Raw genomic sequence first — 23514 nt, forward strand, 5'->3', positions numbered from 1 at the left:
CTTCTCAGGATATTCTGTAAACTGGGAGAAATCAGAAATCTTTCCTCTGAACAATAACATTCTTCAATCAGACTTGGCTAATTTTCCATTCACATGGTCAAATGAAGCTGTGAAATATTTAGGGATTTTAATACACAAAGATCCAGTCTTTGCTCAAGATCTTAATATATCCAAAATCAAAAATTTAGTTCTTAACACTACATCTAGGTGGTCTCCACTTTATTTGTCTTGGTGGGGTAGAATATCATCCATCAAAATGACCCTAGCACCTCAAATTAATTACATCCTCTCAATGCTTCCTCTTTTATGCCAGAAATCATTTTTCCATTGGCTAAATAAGAAGCTATCTGAATTTATATGGAACAAGAAAAAACCCCGAATTGCTCTAGCCAAGCTGAAGGCCTCTAAAATTAACGGTGGTCTTAACTTTCCAGATTTCTACCACTACTATATTGCTTCATTAACTAAATATGGAGCTTACTGGGTCAATGACTCCTTCTCTCAAGACCCTCCTAATTGGTATGAAATGGAATGTTTTCTATGCAAACCTTTACACATCTCTTGCCTATTAACGATACCAATACCCAGACATTTGAGAAAATACTCTCTTTTGAATTCAACGCAGCATGCTCTCCATCATTTAGATAAAATAGCTGATATCTCAATTAGTGTTAGCCCATTCATGTCCCTTTGGAACAATCCCAATATCCAAAACCAAGGCAAATCCCTTTCATGGAAACGGTGGCAACGGACAGGTATATGGTTTGTTCATCAATTATATACTCTTAATAAACTAATCCCTTTTGATATACTTTGCTCCACATACCTACTAACATCCTCTGCTTATTCACAATGGATCATACTCAGTGAAATACTGTCTTCTGTACAGATACAATATGACTTCATATCTTCTAAAAATACTATTTACCATTGGTCTTTACGGTCTCTATCAAAAGGGAAAGCTATATCTTTTTTTTATAATATTCTAAGAGACCAATCCTTCACTTTCTCATATCATGCTATGAAACACTGGGATAATATAATAACCATTCCACTTTCTGACATTGACTGGGAACTCTTTTGGTCTTCAACAAATCGCCCACTTTTATCTTCTAGAGTTTCACAGTCAATGCTCTTTGTAATGTGGAATGCAATATGGACCCCATTTCGTATGTGGAAAGCCAAATTAAAACAAGATTCTATCTGCTGGAACTGTTTGAAAGAGGAAGGAACTCTTGATCATATGTTCTTCCATTGTACTCTGGTCCGTTCTTTTTGGTCCAAAATCTGGAATACCATACAATCTATCACCAACTGCTCAGAAGAGATTTCTATGGACATTATAATCCTTCGATCTCAACACCCCTGTTTCGCGCAATCAAATTGTCCTCCTAAACTTATTGATACCATGTTTGTGACTGCTCTCATGCATATTCTGAAAAATTGGAAATCATCTTCGTTATTAGATTATACTTTTTGGTGGAACTCTCTATGTATGTACCACAGATTTGAATCATATGCATATGAAAATAAAATTTCACTCCATAAATCCATGAATTGGAAAAACAAAAAATCACCCTGGTCATTTTTAGATTCATATGTACATTCTACTATGTAGACACTCCTGTCTTCTCCTCTCTTTAAAAATTATATATATATATATTTTTTTTTCTTTCTCTCTTCTTTTTTCCTCTCTCTTTCAATTTTTACTTTGTCCTATTTCACTTTCTATTGTCATACATCACCACAAACAAATCCAAAAACAACTCTGAGCTTTTCTTAATAATATGGGCCTTTATAATTAACTGTATATTAATGCAAAATGTTATACTACTTTTATGTATTTGAATTGCTCCTTGTATTTTTTAAAATACTGAATAAAATTTATTGAACTAAAAAAAAAAAGATATTTTGCATGTGTATTACATGCAAAATATCTGTGCCATGGGAAAAAAAAATGAATAAAAAAAGACAGGCAGACCTGTCAAAAAACCAGCAGACCTGTCGGTAACAGTTACTGACAGGTCTACAGCAGTCGGGTTTTAGGATAATAAAACCTGATTCAAAATAGTCAAGCAAATGTTAGTGCATCAATCGCTTGGCTATTTTACATTGGGTTTTACTAATTTGCATGGGTTGGATTGGATCAGACAACACGCGGTGGGCCGTTTAGTGAATCGGGTGGGTAGCAAGGATTGTCGCTAAATCTGTGGAAACAGGTTTAGCGACGATCGCTGACTTTAGTGAATTGGGGCTATCTGTGGAGGATCTCTCAGTTGCATTCTAGGAAAACAAAGAAGGAATGCAAGGAGTCTCTTTAGATTAGATTGCTTTGTTAAACCTGAGTAAAATGTAAATTGCAGTAGCTTGGGTTTGTGTAAACTGTCACCTGCTTTTTCTAGAAATAATTATTTTGGTCAGAAAGAGATTTCTGATTAATTCTTCAAGCCTGTAGAAACATAAGCTAATTCATAAAAGATATTTCTAAGGGTAAAATTATTGGCTATTTTCAACAATGCACATATCCTGAAATCTTTTGAGAATAGGGATTTAATGAAAAAAAGATAAAATATATCCTTTCTTTCTAAAAACAAGCTTTGTATTTCTTAGGTAAATTGTCAGCTTAAGTGGTGCTTAGGAATGCTCCTTTTAAGAATACACATATCTTAACAGAAATATATATAACTTGTATTCTTTGTAAAACTTTTCTTTATGCCTGTTATCTAAAAAGTTTAAGGATTGTCTGAAACAGACCCGATTCCTAAGAGGAAGTGGTAGCTGAGCATTGGAAGATTGAAGTGACATGTCACTATCACTGTAATGATATATAAGCAGCAACAAAGTTCCGATTCATTGGAAACCTCCTCCACATGCATGAACAACTTTGTCTCATGGATGATACATCTCTCCACACACAGACTGTTTATAGGGTTTATGGGAATGCATGTAATGCATATAATTGGCATTTTAATTCTAATTTTAGGGCTCCTTTTACAAAGGTGCGTTAGGGCCTTAATGCGTGGAATAGCGCGCGCTAGCTGCTACCGCCTGCACTTGAGCAGGCGGTAGTTTTTCAGGTAGCACGTGCTAATCTGGTGTGTGCGCTAAAAACGTTAGCGCACCTTTGTAAAAGGAGCCCTTAACCTCAAGTTTAATTTGATATAAATTGAATAAATATTTTTATGAAAATACATCTGTGTGTGTATTAATTGGCATAAGGTACCCTATGTTGAGACAAGGCGCAGTGCAAGCATGCTCAAGGCACAACCAAAAACATTCTTTTTCCAATGGAATAGAGAAATTTGTACAACTATGTGAGAAGTGTGCTGAAAAGGAGTGCGATTATGTAGAAAAATGACATATAATTTGTATCTCTAATTGAATTATATATCTCAAAATATTCAGTTTGCTGTTAATTTCTGAAATGCCCTCATACTTAAACATGGAGGAAAAAAGACATTGGAACTCATTTCCAAAGACAGTTCAACACATATATCTTCAAATTCTATATACAGTGGAACCTTGGTTTACGAGCATAATTCGTTCCAGAAACATGCTCGTAAACCAAATTGCTCGTATATCAAAGCGAGTTTCCCCATAGGAAGTAAGGGAAACTCGCTTGATTAGTTCCCCCCCCCCGAGGCCATCGGTGTTGCTCCACTTACCCCCCCCCCCCCCGAGGCCCCCGGCGCTGCCCCCCCCCCCCCCCCCACCGAGAACTGGCATACCCCCCCCCCCCGCCAGAGAACTGTCAGCCTAGCTATCGCTACCATTCAGCATTTTTAGTTGACATTACTTATGTCAGCGAGGCCTATGGGAAATTATATCAATCTGACTCTGGCATGGGAATGCAGATAGACCCTGAGGGCAGGAAGACGGTTTTAAGTAGCCCTGATTGATATGTTTTAAGTATCCCTGATAGCCCTGATTGAATCATGACTAGCTAAGTTTCAAGTTTCAAGTTTATTTAATTTTTGATGAATCGCCTATTACAATTTCTAGGCGATGTACATATTATAATTTAGATAGAAGAAACTTACAAAATAAATTCAAATTTCAAATTTAAAACAATACAGACATGAGTTTGAGGAATAGGGTTAAAAGTTACAATATTTGGGATTAGTTAAAAAAGGAAAAAACAAAAGGAGGGGATTTATAAAACCAAAGCACAATGTAATGAAATAAGCAAATTTTAAATTAGTTGAAAAAACTAATGTTAAAAATCATAGGCATCTTTAAATAAATGGGTCTTTAACAGTATTTTAAATTTTACAATATCTTGTTCAGATCGAATATACTGAGGCAGAGTATTCCACCATTGAGGGCCCATAACTGTAAATATATCTGATCTTCTGGTCCCAATAATCTTTAATGACGGTACCGAGAGGAGATTTTGTTCAGGTGATCGCAGGGAACGTTTAGGTTTGTAAGGAATCAGTGATTTGGAAATGAACTGTGGTTCGTTAGATGCTAATGTCTTAAAAATAAGAAACAATATTTTAAACATGATCCTGTGGCCGATAGGTAACCAATGCGCATCTTTTAAGAGAGGGGAAACATGGTCAAACTTTTTTGCTTTATAAATTAATTTTACGGCTGTGTTCTGAATTATCTGTAGTCTCCTTTTTTCCTTATTAGTAATATTTAGAAATAAGGCGTTACAATAATCAATTTTTGATATTATAAAAGAATGGATTAATATTTTCAAAGAAGATGTGGAAAGGAATTTGGAAATTGACCTAATCTGACGAAGTTTATAAAAACAGTTTTTAACAATGAGGGAGATATGATCATGGTATGAAAGTTTCTCATCTATCAATATACCAAGAATTTTAACCGAGGGAACCAAATTAATTGGAATGTTATTAAGATAAAAAGGTTTTATAAGTGATAATTCTTTCTTCCAAGTAAACAGAACGGATTTAGTCTTGTTAATATTTAAAGCCAGTTTATTTATATCCAGCCAATTTTGAATTTGTTCCAATTTTTGGTTTATAGCTAAGATTTCTGAGTGATTTTCGGGATCCAAGGGATGTATAAGTTGGATATCATCCGCATAAGAGAATGGTATAAAACCTAAGGCCTGACTGATTTCTAATAAAGGAGATAAGAAAATGTTAAATAGTAAAGGGGATAAGATGGAACCCTGGGGAATTTCAAATGTTGAGGTAAACGAATTAGAATTTTCATTGTTAAATCTGACTGAGGAAGTTCGATTTGTAAGGTAAGATTTAAACCATTGTAATACACTTTCATTTATTCCTTTTTCCTCAAGTCTATATAGGAGTAGATCATGATCTATGGTGTCAAAGGCAGCCGAAACGTCAAGGGAGAAAAGAATAACGGATCTATGGTGATCTAAATAGTATTGGATGTTAGAGGTCAGTCCTATTAAGGAGTATTCAGTATTATGAAATTTTCTGAATCCGGTTTGATTCGGATGTAGTGCATTTGTTTTCTCGATGAAATCAGAAAGCTGATTAAAAATCAGCTTTTCTGTTAATTTTGCAATAAATGATATGTTAGTGATTGGCCGATAATTTGATACCTCATTTAAACTAATTTTGTGATCTTTGACAATAGGAGTAATGGAAGCCTTTTTCCAGTGGGATGGAACAGTAGATGTAAGCAGACTATTCTGGATAAGAGATAATATGAATGGCCCAAAATGAGAAAAATATTTTTTTAAGTAGAATGGGGGTATCAAATCAAATTGAGAACTTTTTAAATTCATTTGTAGAAATAAGGATTCAATATCTCGAAGAGAAGGAATTTTGAAATTTGAACATTTTGATGTCGGAATTAATTTAGAAGAAGAATCAAAACTATTTGGGATAGAAGATATAGATTGAGTGAATGAGTTTCGGATTTTGTTTATTTTTTGAACGAATGCATCTGCTAATTCTTGAGCTTTTAGAGAAGAATTTTGAAAGGAGTTATTTTGATTGTTTTTTGGATCCATAGATTTTAAGATTTTATATAGTATCGACGTGTTTTTTGCTTTTTCAATTTTTTTGGAGTAATATAGTTTTTTAACCGAGTTAATTTTGGTTTTATACAGTGAAACCTTATCTCTGTATAATTGAAGATTCTCAATTGTTTTATTCTTTCTCCATTTTCTTTCAAGGGAACGCACTTGTTGTTTAATTAATTTTAATTCTGAATTGTACCAAGGATTAGTGATTTGACGAAGGGAGAGAGGTTTGAGTATTAATGGAGATAATTTATCAAGGAGAGTTAGCAAAGATGAATTCCATGCCGACATTTGAGTTTCAATGGAGTCTGAATGTGTTGTTAAAATTTCTGGGTCAAGTAAAGAAGTTATGTCTATATTTTCTAGATTGTCAAATTCTCTATAGGTTATAGTTTTAGTTTTAGAAGGTATGGAAAGGTTAGTAATGTTAACGGAATTAAAAATAAATGTTATGAAATGATGATCAGACCAGGGGACAGGTACAACTGAAAGATCTAAAAGATTTGATTGTTGAGATTGTGGTAACAATATCATGTCTAGTATGTGATTGGCTATGTGAGTAGGAATTGTTATTTGTGGATGCATCTGAAGGGGCATTAAGATATTAAGTAGGTCCTTCGTGTTAACATTGTCAAAATCATCAAAATGTACGTTAAGATCACCTAATATGAACGGAATGGTGGTTGAAGACGAAAAGTCGAAAATAATATCCTGTAGTTGTGTCAATTTATTTAAATCTATGGGTGGTGGTACATATAATAGTAGAAAATGGATCTTATTATTTATATTACATTTTAATTGTAGAAATTCGATTGTAGATGCTTTCGGGGATTGATCGATTAAGTTTAGAAAATTATGTTTATAGATAACAGCAAGTCCTCCACCCCTACGGTTATGACGATGATTGTAAAGGAAATTGTAATTGGAAGGACAACAGTATGATAAGTAAGCTTCTTCACCTCTAAAAGGTGTTAATGTCTGATTAAGAGGGTGCTTAGGACAATGGGTCCAGGTGCACAGATAACTTAATCAGAAACTATTGTCAGAGACAGACTGGAAATACATATATGCCCATAGCCTATTCTTCGGCTGTTTACTAAGGAGGGGAAGATTTAACTTCTATTGAAGCTCAATAGTTTTCTATACACAGAATAAGATTCCAAGGTATAAAAGCCTCCTCTCTGTTCTATCAATCTATCTTTCTATCTCTGGAGGAGAGGGGTCTTGGCTCTCTCTCTCTCTGGCTCTTCCTAGAACTTCTGACTCTCTTTGTTTCTGGACTCTGTAAGGCAGGGAAACTGCTTTGCTCTCTACTTAGTTGTAATGCTTATAAATATTGCTTTCCTGTAAGACTATTTCTATAATATATTCTTTATGCAATCACCTCTGGCTGTGCCTATTATTTGATTCTACTTCCTGATGAAACTTCAGTGAGGGAACTGAATCTGGGACCAGCGTTTGTCAGTACGCCTCGCACTTAACCCCTACCACCATACATTGGGGGGGGACACTAGAGAAACTGACATTAACACCCTCTGAGAATGTCATCTCACCCCCGCTCTTGTCGTGCATGCCCCCACCCCCCCCGGCATCCCCCACTCACCCACCCAAACACGATCCCTTACCCTGGATCTGGCACCGGCACCAACACACAGGATTTGCCAGTTCCGGTGCCTGAAGATCCTCCCTCTTGCTTGGGCTGGGCCTTGAGCATCTGCGCATGCTCAAGGCCTTCTGGTTCTCGCTCTAAATGAGATTCTCAGACCAGTAGATCGCAAAGGCAATGCGAGTCAATTGCGTTGCCTTTGCGATCTTTTTCTCCTTGCTGCTTCCCCAAGCCAGGCCTGGCGCATACAAGTGCCGGACTTACAAAACTTCACCTCCGACGTCAAGTGGAGAAATCGGCACAATGGCTTGGGGGGGGGGGGGGGCAGGGGGAGAGCGAAAGAAAAGCAGAAAGAAAGAGGGGGCAGGGGGAGAGAAAAAGAAAGGCAGAAAAAATATTGGCTTTACAGAAGAAGTGCAACCAAAGACTCATGAAATCACCAGACAAAAAGGTAGGAAAAATGATTTTTTTTCAATTTAGTGATCAAAATGTGTCTGTTTTGAGAATTTATATCTGCTGTCTATATTTTGCATTATGGCCCCCTTTTATTAAACCACAATAGCGGTTTTTAGTGCAGGGAGACTATGAGCATCGAGGGCAGCACAGGGCATTCAGCGCAGCTTCCTGCGCTAAAAACCGCTATCGTGGTTTAGTAAAAGGGGAGGGGGTATATTTGTCTATTTTTGTATAGTTGTTACTGAGGTGACATTGCATATTTTAAAGTCATCTGCCTTGACCTCTGATAAAAACCCCGAATACAAATGATAATTAATATTTTCTCTGCATACAGTGTGCTTTTTAAAATTTTATTGTTGGTAGATCATTTTGACTTGGTCATTTTAAAAGTAGCTCGCAAGCCAAAAAAAGTATGGCCACCCCTGCTCTAAATGGTCACATATTACACTCGTAACAAACTATAGGGCAGTTAAAGAAATTTTAATGGAAATTTGGGTTATAATATGGTCTTACCATCATCCTGAACAATGCGTCTGAGGTAATCTGCTATTAGATTTCTAAGAGCTCTTTTATTAGGTAAGCCCAAACGATGAGGAAACACTACTGATGTGTCAACAACATTGTCATGGATTAGCTGTCAAAGAAAAGAAAAGTGAATTTATTGCTAAGCAGAGTGCATACAAAATTTCTACTTAAAATTTTTGAAAGTTCATGTTTTAAGTATTCAGATACTGATTTTTATCCCCGTAAGACCTCTCTTATCTGCTTCTAAGGCCGCGATAGCATGGTTACTTACACATAACAGGTATATTCTGAAGACAAGTCAGGCAAGTGTAGTCGTGCTTTTCGAGTTTCCAGAGTCATGTGTCTTATCTGAGCTTTCTGTATGGATGCAAACCTGCAGTCCTCCCAGTTTTACTCAATTTAAATAGGCAGAGGAGAGCTACTCCCAAAGGGGAGCTGGGTTGGTTTGTATAGTAACACAGAAATATATCAGTTACCAACAAGAGTTTGATCACTGAGAAGTAAGCCGTTTAACTGCATTTTTATATCAGGAGCTCTCTGTAGACAAGATAAATCAGTGGTTGATGGCCTTTAATGGCATCAAACTGGAATAATTCTCACTAAGTCAGATATAGGGAAAATAGATCTATATATAATAGATTTGGATGCCTACTACCACCATCTCATGTATATTTATTGTGGGTATCCTGAAAATCCAACTGGCTGGTGGTCCTCCAGGACAAGTCTGAGGAATTCTTGATCTAGGAAAATGTTGAGTTTGCTGAGCTCTTCTTAGCACACAGGTATCCCTATGCTGTACCCAATGCTAGGTTTTACTAAACTGTGGAAGAGCTTCTTACTGTGGGACAGCAAGGTAAATGCTCCGGATGTTCATAGGAACTGAATGAGCGTCAGAACATTTACCTCACCAGTTTGCAGTTACGAAGCTCTTCCGCGGTTTAGTAAAAGGAGCTCTAAATATGTTCAATTATACTTCTATTCCAACAACTCTCAGTAAAGCTAACCTAAAATGGATTAAATAAAAACTGCCATAAACACAATCATCAAATAAAACATTCAAAACTAAATATAAAGCCATACAGCAGACTAAAAACCAAAAAAAAAAAATCAAACTCAAATCATTAAGATTCACAATGAAAAGGTACAACAAAAAAGTTTTAAAAAAACAATATAATTCCTTGTCATCCTAAGTGAAACCGACAGTCTGTTTCATAAAATTTCTCCTGCTATTAACAAGAAGCTTATATGAACAGAAGCCAATTTCACCAACCTAATAGGTAGAACTGACAAAACTGCAATAAGTGTTCTGTAGTATAATTAAGATGTCTTTTTTCAGGTTTTAAAAAATTAACTGAATATATTTGCTTGGGAATGCTTTTTCAAACAAATCATTTTACTAAACACTGTAAAAACTTCCCCTCGTACTATTACCTCTCCCTTGTCTTCTCCAATCAGTTTTGCACGTTTTCCACAAAAATACACATTTCATTCCACAGAAAAAAGATACATAAGCAATGGTATCTGCAGCATAAAAACCCACTAATGAATCTTGATATTTTATACCCTCAAAGAACAAGATGCTAGGAATTATTTAAAAAGGTATGGCTAATGAGACTAAAGATATTATAATGCCTCTGTATCGCTCCATGGTGCGACCTCACCTGGAGTACTGTGTTCAATTCTGGTCTCCTTATCTCAAGAAAGCTATTGGTAGGCTTGCCTGTTGTCACAAAACACTTTGACCGCTTTGTTCAATAACTGGGGCTGAAATTGAATCAGCACCAACCAGATGACCCAGAGCTCCAGCCTGTTGATGGATCAATAGCACTACAATGGGGACCATTGCCTCTTCATTGGGTGATCCTCACAATGCGCTCCCCAGACCAGTAGGCTGGCATCCGTTGTCAGTGTGGTCTAAGAGTTGATTCTTAAGAGGTATCCCGGAGGACAGCGACTGAGGGTGAAGCCGCCAGGACATTCTGCAGTGGGCCTCCGTCGTCCAGGGCAGTCGAACATGCAGAGGATCCCTCTGCGAAGAACAGCATGAGAAGAGTGCTGCCCAGATTCTGGCATAGCATTTTGTGGCAGGCTCTTATCACATAGGATGCTGCAGCTGATGCCTTAAGGTCTAAAGCCAGCACCTCAAATTGTCTTTTGAATAGTGAATCAAGGGCACTATGGGGGATTTCTGACCCAAAAAACAAGCCACCTGCAACTCCATCACTCTAGACAGCTGAAAGGGGGTGCCCAGTACTCCTGCCATTCTCATGTGCCTCACGGTATGTGGAACATGGACACTCCTTAATTGGCCATCCAGTGCAAATCTGACATGAATCAGGTGTAAAAAAGCCTGAGGAGTCCACAACTATCAATTTTAATCCAAATTGAGGTATTTTGAGGTAGATAGAGGCTTTTAAAATCAAATCGGGAAAGGAGAAATTAAGTTCTTACCTAATTTTCTTTCTGTTAGCCTGTAGACCGGTATAGTCCTTACGAATGGGTTATATACCTCACTGCTACCAGCAGGTGGAGACTGAGAACAAACTTGTATATCAGGATAGCTTCCCCTCTCTTGCAATCCAGTCTGCCAAATAGCCAAGCAGAACCTAGGAAAGACTTCAAACTGAAAACAGTATAACACACTCCGAACAGGAGTGCAAAAACAAAAAAAACACTGGTAAACTACTGTTGGAACATGGGTAGAACTGAATCCTGGTATAGAAAACATCCCCACAGCTCACCAGCTAAGCCATAGCCGCTGTTCTTACTTCTCCCAGCCCTAGAAAAAATACTAGAACCCACAGAAAAACCCAAAATCTGCACGCGAGCAAAACAAAAACCCGTAATCACAGCACAAAGACAGATAGGCTGGGGGGCTATACCAGTCTACAAGCTAAAAGAAAGAAAATTAGCGGGTAAGAACCTAATTTCTCTTTCTGTATCGCCTGGTAGACTGGTATAGTCCTTACGAATGGGACGTACCAAAGCAGTACCCATTAAGTGTGGGACCCCCAAAGGGCCAACAGCAGAACACGTTCACCAAATACCGCGTCCCGGCACACTTGAACATCCACACGGTAGTGTCTTACAAAGGAATGCAGAGAAGACCAAACTGCATCCTGATGCGCTTGAACATCCACAAGGAATTGTCTGACAAAGGAATGCAGAGAAGATCAAACTGCAGCCTTGCAAAATATCCACTGGAGGCACTAGTGAAGACTTATCCCAAGAAGCTGCCTGACCCCTAGTAGAATGAGCCTTGAGAAATTCTGGAACAAGCTTGTTCTTCGGAAGATAAGCGGAAGCAATAGTCTCCTTGATCCATCGCGCAATTGTAGCCTTAGAAGCGCCATCCCCCTTACAAATGGCAATTTTAAAGGGAATTGAGCCCTTTAGACTGGCACACCTCAGGATTTTTGTCTTTTTTTTTTTTCTTCAGAACAGACTCTATGGCTCTCAAAGCTGGAGGGCTGACCAACCAGGGAGCCAGGCCGCTGGCTGAGGCACCTCTACAAAAATGTGAGGAGGTGGAGGAAGGTGGGGGGAGGGACCCAGCAAGAGACCCGCCAAGTTTAACACCCCCGAGATCGAACGGATCCCCAAACAGGACCCTTCCAAGCTCTATCCAGCACAAAAGGGAAACCCAGGAGTCCAAAACAAAATTCCAACAGTACTAAGAGGGGAGACGAATTAGTCTTCCTACCTGCTTTAATGAAGACTGAGGAAGATTGGATTGCAAGAGGGGAAGCTATCCTGATATACAAGTTTGTTCTCAGTCTCCACCTGCTGGTAGCAGTGAGGTATATAACTCATTCGTAAGGACTATACCAGTCTACCAGGCGATACAGAATCCAAGATGGCAATGTTTTGGCACAATAAAATGGCCCGGGAGAGCTACATCAAAATTCAAAAAATTCAGGAAAGGGGATTTGGAAGTAGGGGACGCTAAACAACCCCTGCGGAGTCCCCCAAGGCTCCCCCCTATCCCTGTCACTATTCAATATCTACATGGCATCACTGGGACACATGTTATCGAACTGTAACCTGAAATCCTATATTTACGCTGATGACATTACAATCATCATACCCATCACCTCACTGTCACATGAGACAGAACAATACATCTCAACTGTCCTCACCATGGTAGAAAACTGGACCACACACTTCAAACTGAAACTAAACCCAGAAAAAACCAAGTTCTTCCTCGCAAGTCCTAACCACAAACTAACGTCCACTACCCTGCAACTTAATGGTTTAATGTACCCAATCAACCCCACTATAAAAATCCTCGGAGTCATCTTGGACCGATGCCTCACTTTGGAAGACCACACTAATGCCCAGGTCAAAAAATGCTTTTCCACCCTTTGGAAACTCCGTTCCATCAAACATTACTTTGATTTCCCCATCTTCAGATTGCTAGTCCAATCCCTAATCCTAAACTCCCTGGATTACTGCAACATCATATATCTGGGCTCCTACAAGAAAACCATTAAACGACTAAGACTCATCCAGAACACCGCCGTCCGCCTCATCTACGGGCTCAAAAAGTCAGACCATATCAGCCCTTTCTATAGAAAACTTCATTGGCTACCGTTCGAAGCAAGGATCATCTTCAAATTCGCCTGCCTCTGCTTCAAAACCCTAACTGGCTCAGCCCCGATATATCTGTCACGCCACTTCGTCTTCCCAGGCTCTAACCGTACACGCAATGCCCACCTGTTTGCCTACCCCTCCCCAAAAGGATGCACCTACAAAAGATTCTTCGACAAAACCCTCTCTTTCCAAGCTGGCAAATGGAATGACTGCTTGTCCACCCTCATCTCTCTTGCCCCAACTTATCAATCCTTCATGAAATCTCTCAAATCATACCTCTTTGATAAATTCCTCTAACCCCCGCCCTCCCTACCAAACTAATAATCCCAACCTCGCCTCCCCTCCCTACCCTTCCTCCCCGGTTGGCACCCCCTTGACAACAGCGATTGGATCATTTTGTAATTGTCACTGGTTTATACCATACACTTGTTAACTAATTCTCTGCACCTTCATTGCATAAATTGCTCTAAATTGTTTTCTGATATGCTGAACTGTATTCTGACATGCTGTAACTTCGCTGTAAATGTACAGTCTCTTAACCTGTAAACCGCTCTGAACTGTTTTGTGGTATTGCGGTATACAAAAATAAAGTTATTATTATTATTATTATTATTAAACCTAGCCTCAGAAACCTTAAAACTGAAATTAGAGACTCTTCGATGTCTCCCATAGACAGTACTCACAATTGTTCTGGTGCAGTGCCTGCTTCAGCTGACTCAGCAGCTGGGATATGGAGAAGGATACTGCCTCAGATAAGCATGTAAAAATGATCTAAATTCTTGTTTCTTTGGGCTGCCAGTCAGACCCTAAGAGAGCATGAAACGTCAGACCCCTACAGTTCTAAACACGTCAGGGTGGGGGGAAGCATCAGATAGAGCCCTCAGAACTGACATGGGGCCACATAGCCTGCGCTCAAGTTCTGGGAGTACCAGGAGTAAGCCTTGCTACCAGGGGCACGGATCCCAAGCCACCAAAATAATGCTAATACAGGCCGGCCAGGCAGATGCCCTATAAAAGGGTTGCCCTCCTAGCTAAAGACTTCTGACCCAGAGAGTCTGTGTCTTATCCAAGATAGAGCTGTCCCAGTAACACTGGGGACCTTTGAAGAACTGAGAGGCCTCAAAATCTGGACAAAAACCCAAAAATAATAAACCAGAATCAGAGCAGATCAGAATAACACCTTCTAACTCACAAGTAGAAGGAAAAACTGAGGAGCTATAGCACAGCTCAAGGATGCAGAAGAAAAATGTAGATGATGTCTTCTACAGAACTAGCCATTAAATGAAAATATCTTATTGGTTCAAGACTCATACGCTTTTTGCACTAGAAAAAGGTTTTTAATAATAATAATTTTATTCTTATATACCGCCAAAGCCATAGTAGTTCGAGGCGGTTTACAACAAGAAGAGCTGGACAATCAGCGAAAATAATTACAATGAAGTCGTCGAATACATGTAGAGAGGGAGAATACAAGTGGAAGGGGAGAAAGTCAGAGTAATAGTCACAACATAGGGACACTGAATACATGTAAGTAGAATACAGGGATAAGGCTTTAAGAGTTCTTGGTTACAAATTGGTTAAACAGGTTTGTTTTAACTAGTTTTCTAAAGCTAAGATAGGATGAGGAGTGCTTAATGATGGTAAGAACATAAGAATTGCCACTGCTGAGTCAGACCAGTGGTCCATCATGCCCAGCAGTCCGCTCACGCGGCGGCCCTCTGGTCTAAGACCAGCACCCTAACTGAGACTAGCCCTACCAGCGCACGTTCTTGTTCAACAGAAACTTGTCTAACTTGAATCCTTGGAGGGTGTTTTTCCCTATAACAGCCTCTGGAAGGGCGTTCCAGCTTTCTACCACTCTCTGGGTGAAGAAGAACTTCCTTACGATTGTACGGAATCTATCCCCTTTCAACTTTAGAGAGTGCCCTCTTGTTCTCCCTACCTTGGAAAGGGTGAACAACCTGTCCTTATCTACTAAGTCTATCCCCTTCAGTACCTTGAATGTTTCGATCATGTTCCCTTCCAATCTCCTCTGTTTGAGAGAGAAGAGGCCCAGTTTCTCTAATCTTTCGCTGTACTGCAGCTCCTCCAGCCTCTTAACCATCTTAGTCGCTCTTCTCTGGACCCTTTCGAGTAGTACCGTGTCATTCTTCAGGTACGGCGACCAGTGCTGGACGCAGTACTCCAGGTGAGGGCGTACCATGGCCCAGTACAGTGGCATGATAACCTTCTCTGATCTGTTCATGATCCCCTTCTTTATCATTCCTAGCATTCTGTTTGCCCTTTTTGCTGCCACCGCACATTGTGTGGACGGCTTCATCGACTTGTCGATCAGAACTCCCAAGTCTCTTTCCTGGGATGTCTCTCCAAGTACCGCCCCGGTCATCCTGTATTCGTGCATGAGATTTTTGTTACCGACATGCATCACTTTACACTTATCCACGTTGAACCTCATCTGCCATGTCGATGCCCATTCCTCGAGCTTGATTATGTCACGTTGCAGATCTTCGCAATCCCCCTGCGTCTTTACTATTCTGAATAACTTCGTGTCATCCGCAAATTTAATAACCTCGCTCGTCGTATCTATGTCCAGATCATTTATAAAGATGTTAAAGAGCACGGGTCCAAGCTCCGAGCCCTGCGGCACCCCACTGGTGACGCTCTTCCAGTCCGAGTATTGTCCATTTACCCCCACTTTCTGTTTCCTATGCTCCAGCCAGTTTTTAATCCACGTGAGTATTTCACCCTCAATTCCATGGTTTGCAATTTTCCGAAATAGTCGTTCATGCGGAACCTTGTCGAACGCCTTTTGAAAATCCAGATATACAATGTCGACTGGATCGCCCTTGTCTATCTGTCTGTTTACTCCCTCAAAGAAGTGCAGCAAGTTTGTCAAACACGATCTGCCTTTGCTAAAACCATGCTGACTGGTCCTCATCAGCCCGTTTCCGTCAAGGTGATCAACGATGCTGTCTTTTATCAGTGACTCTACCATCTTTCCCGGTACAGAGGTCAGACTCACCGGTCTGTAGTTCCCTGGATCTCCCCTCAAACCTTTCTTGAAGATAGGTGTAACATTCGCTACCTTCCAGTCTTCCGGAATCTTTCCCGATTTGATCGACAGATTGGCTATTAGCTGAAGCAGTTCAGCTATGGTCCCTTTCAGTTCCTTGATGACCCTCGGATGGATGCCATCCGGTCCCGGGGATTTATCGCTCTTAAGCCTATCAATCTGCCTACATACCTCCTCTAGACTGGCCGTCAATTCTGTCAGCCAACCGTTTTGTTGACCTGCCTGGAAAGCAAAAGTTCTGTCCAGGTATCTCTTGTATCGGCAGGCCTTTATTGTTGGGTGGCTAAACATATGTACTCAGTGTGTAGGCCTAGTGAAACAGTCCAGGTTAAAATGGGAGACCAGGTATATGGGGGCCAAACCTAGAATAGATTTGAAACAAAGGGGCAAATTTGAACAACACTCTTGCCTCTAGACAGTAGCAGAGCATAATAAGAATAGAGATAAGAGAAGGTAACAATGTGACCACTACTACATAACTCAGGCATACTGTTAGACTTTCTGCTCAAAATGAGAAATTATGTGGCTCCTTGTAATTCTCTGAGGACCACTTAATCTTTGCACTGACCTATCCTTCTAATATTTTCTACTTGTTTTCATTCCTTCATGTACAATGAATTCATTTTTTTCTGTCACACTGATGTTCCTTTCAATCTATTTTAAACTGCTTTGCTATGTGTATCAGCAAAGGCAGAACATATATGTTGTGTTTAGACTACAGTAACCCATATTTGATTGAACCTTAGTCTCCAATTTCTGTATCTTTAGCACTCGCACACCAACCCTCCTGCTTAAGAAGCAGGAACCAGAGTTGCAAATCAAACCCAGGGGAACTATTTCACTAACTGCTAATGCTCAAGTCAAAAAATGCTTTCTCACTCTATGGAAACTTCGTACCATTAAATAATATTTTGATTTCTTTTCCTTTCAACTGCTGGTTCAATCCCTGATCTTAAGTACCTTAGACTACTGCAACATTATAGACTTGGGATCTCTCAAAAAAATCATCAAATGACAGTCATCCAAAATGCTGCAGTCTGTCTCATTTATGGCCTCAAGAAATCAGACCATATAAGCCCATATTACAGAAAACTACACTGGCTGCCGGTGGAAGCAAGGGTCATTTTTAAGTTTGCTTGCCTTTGCTTCAAAACCATGACAGGTTCATCCCCAACCTATCTGTCTTACCAATTCAAATTCCCAGGCACAACTAATACATGCAGTACCTACTTGTTCGCTTTTCCATCCCTAAAGGGCTGCACCTACAAGAGATACCTCGACAGAGCACTATCATTCCAAGCAGGCAAATAAAACAAATGTTTAACCAACTTCATCTTAAATGCACTCTCGTACCAAACGTTTAGAAAGTCGATAAAACCTTATTCTTTGACAAATTTCTCTGACCCCACCTCAACCTGATGTACTTTCAATACACTTCCATATAAACCTGACTAAACTTAACAAGCCAATGTAAATTCAAAAGTTCGCTGTAATGTCGCTGTCTATATACAGTCTCTTCCCTTGTAAACCACTTAGAACTGTTTGTGGTATGGCGGTATATAAAAATAAAGTTGTTATTATTAAAACATTGGAGGGATTTTTTTTTCAGACATGCACCTTAATTAGAAATCATTTTATACTCATGAAGAACCAAGATTTACCTTGAGAGCATAAAGATCATTTTCCAAACTGTGTCCAATTAAAATCGACTCTGCACTGAACATATTTAGCAAAATTGCTTGAACATCTCGAATGGAAGTGGTTATATTCTTCAAGTCATCTTCAGTCACGCCAGAAAATCTACAGAACATAAAAAATATATACTCTTATTACCTATCAGCAATGTAAAATATTTTATATTATTCATAGTCCTGTCTAAGACCTTGTGTGCTAAAATTAACACATCTTAAGGACAGACTTTGAAACATTACTGTACTAAATGTATTAGTATGACTCAGCTACAATGTCTTGCAAAAAAGTCTTCATCTTTCATTTTCACATTCTATCTACAAAATACAATTAAAAAATGCATTGGAGTTGTTACATTAATCAACACATGTCTATATATTCAAGAAAATTAATTCCAGAAATTCACAAAGTAATAAAGAATATGAAATTATACTTCTAACTAAAAAAACTTTCACATCCCTTGATTCAGTACTTGGAGGAAGCCTTTTTTGCAGAAGTAAAAGCCATGAGTTGTTTAGGATAACTGTCTTTTAACATTGTACAGTGGGCTGGCATAGTTTTTGCCTATTCTTGGCAGAAGCTCTTTCAAGATGCTGGACATCATCCATGGATTCCAGTCTTCAAATTTTGTCACAGATGCTCTATAAGAGTCAGGTCTGGGGGTTTGACTGAACCACTTGAAGATATTCACTTTCTTCTTGCTAAGATGCATCACTACATGCTTTTGCTTAGAATCATTGTTTACTAAAATGTAAATCTCCCTAGTCCCAGATGGACGATCTGTCTGTACTTGGCATCATGTATCCTTCCCTTGACTGCCACAAGATTCCCTATCCCTGTTGCTGTAAAGCATCTCATAACAATGCTACCGACACCATAATTTTTTGTAGGGATTAAGTTTGCAGGGTAATTTGCTATATTTTATGCAGGGCTGTGGAGTCGGAGTTGGAGTCCAGGAGTCGGAGGAAATTTCGGGTACCTGGAGTCGGAGTCTGAAGTACAAAAAACTGAGGAGGAGTCATAGTCGGAGTCAGAAGTACAAAAAACTGAGGAGTCGGAGTCGGAACATTTATCTACCGACTCCATTTTTTAACTTGGCATACCAATCACGAGCAATTCTTTCAGCTATAGCACCCACTATACACACAGCACAAATGTTGCGAGCAGCTTCTGCAGCCTTAGAACCTTGATTAAAAGCAAAAAGAAGGTGGTGTCGAAAATGCTCATTTCTCTCAACTTGACATTCCATTTTAACGATCTGAAAATTAACTAGTGCTGTGGAGTCGGAGTCGAGGAGGAAGTACAAAAAACTGAGGAGTCGGAGTCAGTCGGAACATTTATCTACCGACTCCACAGCCCTGATTTTATGTCACATGTCGCAGTATTAAGATCAAAGTTTCACACAAAACCTTCTTCCACATACGAGTACCATAAGAAAATTAATTTCCTACTCAGGGATCTATCAGCTAAAAAAATTAACAAAAAGTAAAGGGCTTCGGTACATTTGCCATGGAAGAATCACTATTGTAACTTTGTAAATGGAGCTCAAGGTAAGAAGCATTCTACTAGACTGCAAATTAGCTTCATACTCATGAGAAAATACCACCACCTCTTTTACAAAACCATGCAAGAGGTTTTTAGTGCCGGCCGGCGCACTGAATGCTCTGTGTTGCTCCTATGAGTGTTGGAGCAGTGCAGAGCATTCAGCATGCCGGCCGGCACTAAAAACCTCTGGCATGGTTTTGTAAAAGGTGGAGGAGGAGAGACAAATATTATGTATGCTCATCAGCATAAGCAGCAGTCAATCACATCACAGAATAGAACAAATCCCACTCTTTTGGAAAAAAGAAAACCAAAAGCTTATGATCCTAATGTTAAAAGTATATTTAAGTACTTTCCAAAAAATATAAAATCTTGTTAAAACCAAACTTGTTGTCTATCCTCAAGCACTATTTAATGCCAGTATATTTTGATAAAACTTTATTCAAAATATGCATAAATATTTATCTTACCGATGACAATTCAATCATATAGGAATTTAAAATAATTGAATAAAAAATGAATTTGCTAATCTGGAAAAAGGTTATCTAAAATGTGCTTATGATGTAAAACAATGCAGTAAAAAAAATGTAGATAACTGCCAAATGTTAAAATGCTAACCCAAAGGAAAGATAATCAATAATGATAAAAATACATGGGAATGACAAGAGTTGTATAAAACAGAGAACTGTCTACTAATAGCATAAAATCAGATTCTGCTGAACAGTTGCTTTAATCTTAAAACCTGATTTACAGTATGCTCTTCTTCAAACTTCTGCTATTAACAGTTATCAAAATGTAAAAAGAGATTACGTTCTTACCTTGGTGACCCCTCAAATGCATGGAGGACAATAGTTCCCTGACAACTATGCGCACGCACAACAAATGCGCACACGTGTACTGAATGGTGACCTGTCAAATGTGGCCCGACGTGGATATTATTTTATCTTTTCGAGGGTTACAAGTAACCCTCTTTTTTGAGGGGGTGGGGAGGACCCCCCCCCCACTATACTGAAAATATTAATTTCTTATCTAGTATTAGGGTAACGTTTACATACTGATTATGGGAACCCTATCTGGAAGGTTCTGATTTGCTCAGACTCCTCAGGCCCTATCCCTTGGGAGGGGCCTCAGGTGCCTGAGCCAATCAGGGCGTTAGGTCCGTCATGTCATCGTCCAGGGAAGATTCATATGTAGCCAATAAATCTCTTCTTTCTACGGGGTGCAATTGCAGGGCGCTATTGTCCTGCGTGCATTTGTCGGTGTACCCTTACCTTGCGCTAATATCTTTTCTAGTAGATAGGTGCGTCATTCTGTAAAGTAAGGTTTTCTTCCCATACTCGTTAGCCATGCAGAAGGAATCCATTCCAGGTTTTAAACTCTTCCTTTTCCAGAGGGCTCTCTTACCCCCTTCAGTTTGTACCAAAGCAGGCGATTGCCCTATAAAGGAACACATAAGAAGGAGGGGTATGGGGATATTCCCAAACTAAGGATCTGTTCTCCTCTGCTCTTTGTCTGTCTCTATTTGCAGTCCCCTCGCTCCTTGTACAACTTCTGACTGCCCTCAAGTATGATTCATTGGAACACCTTAACCAGCATTTCTCCCATGTTTTATCGTTGTTTCACACACTCGGCTCCAACTTTGATTTGTTTAGTTATGTCTGACTGCAGTCCCTATCTCCCTTCAGCTCTTTCATCATGCGTTTTCCACTCCGGTCATGTCTATCTTTCTCTCTTCATTCCTCCATTGTCATATGCTATGTTTTCAATTTTGATCGCGCTGTACTTTTTGTCCCCTGACATCTTGCTTTTACTTATTTATTATTTTCATGCATGATGATGATTTTTTATTTTCATGCATGATGCTTTTTTAGTTGGTTTTCAAGTTTTCCCCTTTTTGCTGTGATTAGTTTATTTTGGTTGAGTCATGGTTTTAGTAGCTTTGCTATTTTCGTGTTTTTTTTTTCAAACCCCATGGCCATGTGATCACTCGTTCTCTAGTTCAACAGCACTTAAGCTGATTGCGCCATTTTACTTCTATTTGCCATTTTCGTGCATTTTTTTCAAAAAACCGTGGTCATGTGACCACTTGTTTAGTAACATAGTAGATGATGGCAGATAAAGACTCGAATAGTCCATCCAGTCTGATCAACATGATTCAATCTAAAAATTTGTTGGAGTTTTTCTTCTTCTTCTTCTTAGATATTTCTGGGCAAGAATCCAAAGCTCTGCCTGGTATTGTTCTTATGTTCCAACTACTAAAGTCTCCATCAAAGCTCACTCCAGTTCATCTACACCAGTGGTGTCCAACCTTTCAGCTTCCCTGGGCCGCATTGGACGAAAAAATATTTTCTGGGGCCGCACAAACACTAGCTGATGAGCAAAAAAAAGGTTGAGCAGGTCCCAAATTTGCAATCACTAATATAGAAGATGTACGTATATAATAATAAACCTTCATTAAAGTGACACTGTGGAGAGAAACCCCAAAAAGCAGTAATACTTACCCTGACTGAGTGATCCTCCACGTATACTGCTGACAGTGGTAGCAGCCACAGGCTTCCACATCCCTACTCTGATGAGCAGGGATATGCGCTCCTGTTCTCCCATTCACTTCTATTACAGCTACGGTGAGCCTCTTCAGAGGTGAGCCTCATCAGAGTGGGGATGATGAATCACCTGTCAGTAGCGCATGTGAAGGATCGTTTAATCAGGGTAAATATTACTGCTTTTTTGGACCTCCCACTTTGAGCTTAGGCTCCCTCAAAATGAATATCTCCCCTGCTGTAGCTAGTAGGGAACCCCAAGCCTTATCAAATGATGGCTACCTCATCCCCCTCCAGCTTCCCAAGTTCTGCAGCTGGCAGCAATATTGCAGAGCAGCTGCCTTCCTTTTCCCCCTTGGCTTTCATGCATGCATGAAAGCAGGGGCAGCTTGAGATTATTGCCATTGGCTGCAATATTTGGAGATTTTGAGTTGCCAGACTGGAGGAAGATCTCTTCAGTTGGCAGGGCTTGGGAATCCCCACTAACTCAAGTATTTAAAAATTCCACTCAGGCGGAGAGAAACTTTGGTGCCCATCCACTAATTTTGGGCTCCAGTCCCACCTCCCAAATCAGCTGTATATGACTACGCCACTGAATACAAAAATAATTGTGATATCCCAAAGCTAACATATTCCAGTTAATAAATTCAAAATAAAACAATTTTTCCTACCTTGTTGTCTAGATGTTTTGTTTTTCCATCATCTTGGTCCCAGTTTCTCTTTCTGCTTTTTATCCATCTTCAACTAATTCTCTTTCCAGTGTCTGTTGTCCATTTTTTTCTCCTCTTCTGTTGTTCCATTTCCTTCTTATGCCTATCTCCAACGTATTGATTTTTCCCTTTCAGCTTTAACTTTTTCTTTTCTTTTTGCCTCTGTCCCTTCAAGTCTTGCCTTCTTTCTCACACTTCATCTTTTTAACTGTTTAGCTACCTCTCAATTCTCCATCTTCTCTCAGTCTCTAGCTCTCCCATTTCCCATCTCATTCCTTTCCCAGCTTTCTATTCCCTTCTATCTACTCCCCATTACCACATTTCTACCACTGTACTCACTTGCTCTCTCACTCAATCTTGTCATCTCCCTTTTGACCTCATTCACATGGCTCACCACTTTCAGAAACCCCCTCCCTCTCTCCACTAGTCAGGCTATAAATCTCTATCCCTCTCTCCACTGGTCAGGCTATAACTCCCTGTCCCTTTCTTTCCATCCCCTCGCATCATCTTATCTCAGCTCTCTTCCCTCCTGCCCTCCCATGGTTCCATCTCTCCTCTTCTACCTCCATGGTCCAACATTTTGCTCCCTCTCTTTTCTGGTTTTCTTCTTCCCTCCCCCCTTGATGCTGAACAATGAAATGGAGGAAATAAAGAGAGATGCTGCATCTCTGTGTCTTCCATCCCTCCCATCCCCAGATCCAACTTCTTTCCCTTTCTCTTCCCAACTGCCCCCATCCTATCTCTCTCCCTGCCTCCCTTCCCCAGGTCCACCATTTCTTCCTTTCTCTTCCCAAAAGTTTTCCCTT

General features: G+C 39.7%; 1 protein-coding gene across 3 annotated transcripts in view; it reads right to left on the bottom strand.

The window, feature by feature from the left end:
• Positions 1–23514, bottom strand: part of LOC117347916 (RNA exonuclease 1 homolog) — a 189737-nt gene that overhangs the window by 33490 nt on the left and 132733 nt on the right. For all 3 annotated transcript variants that reach the window (XM_033919439.1, XM_033919436.1, XM_033919437.1), the window contains 2 exons: positions 17889–18027; positions 8550–8670 (listed from right to left, as the gene is read on the bottom strand). In XM_033919439.1, coding sequence (XP_033775330.1) covers positions 8550–8670; positions 17889–18027 — 260 coding nt within the window. The remainder of the gene's footprint in view (positions 1–8549; positions 8671–17888; positions 18028–23514) is intronic.

This window comes from Geotrypetes seraphini, chromosome 1 (assembly GCF_902459505.1).
Source record: "Geotrypetes seraphini chromosome 1, aGeoSer1.1, whole genome shotgun sequence".
Classification (NCBI taxonomy): Eukaryota; Metazoa; Chordata; class Amphibia; order Gymnophiona; family Dermophiidae; genus Geotrypetes; species Geotrypetes seraphini.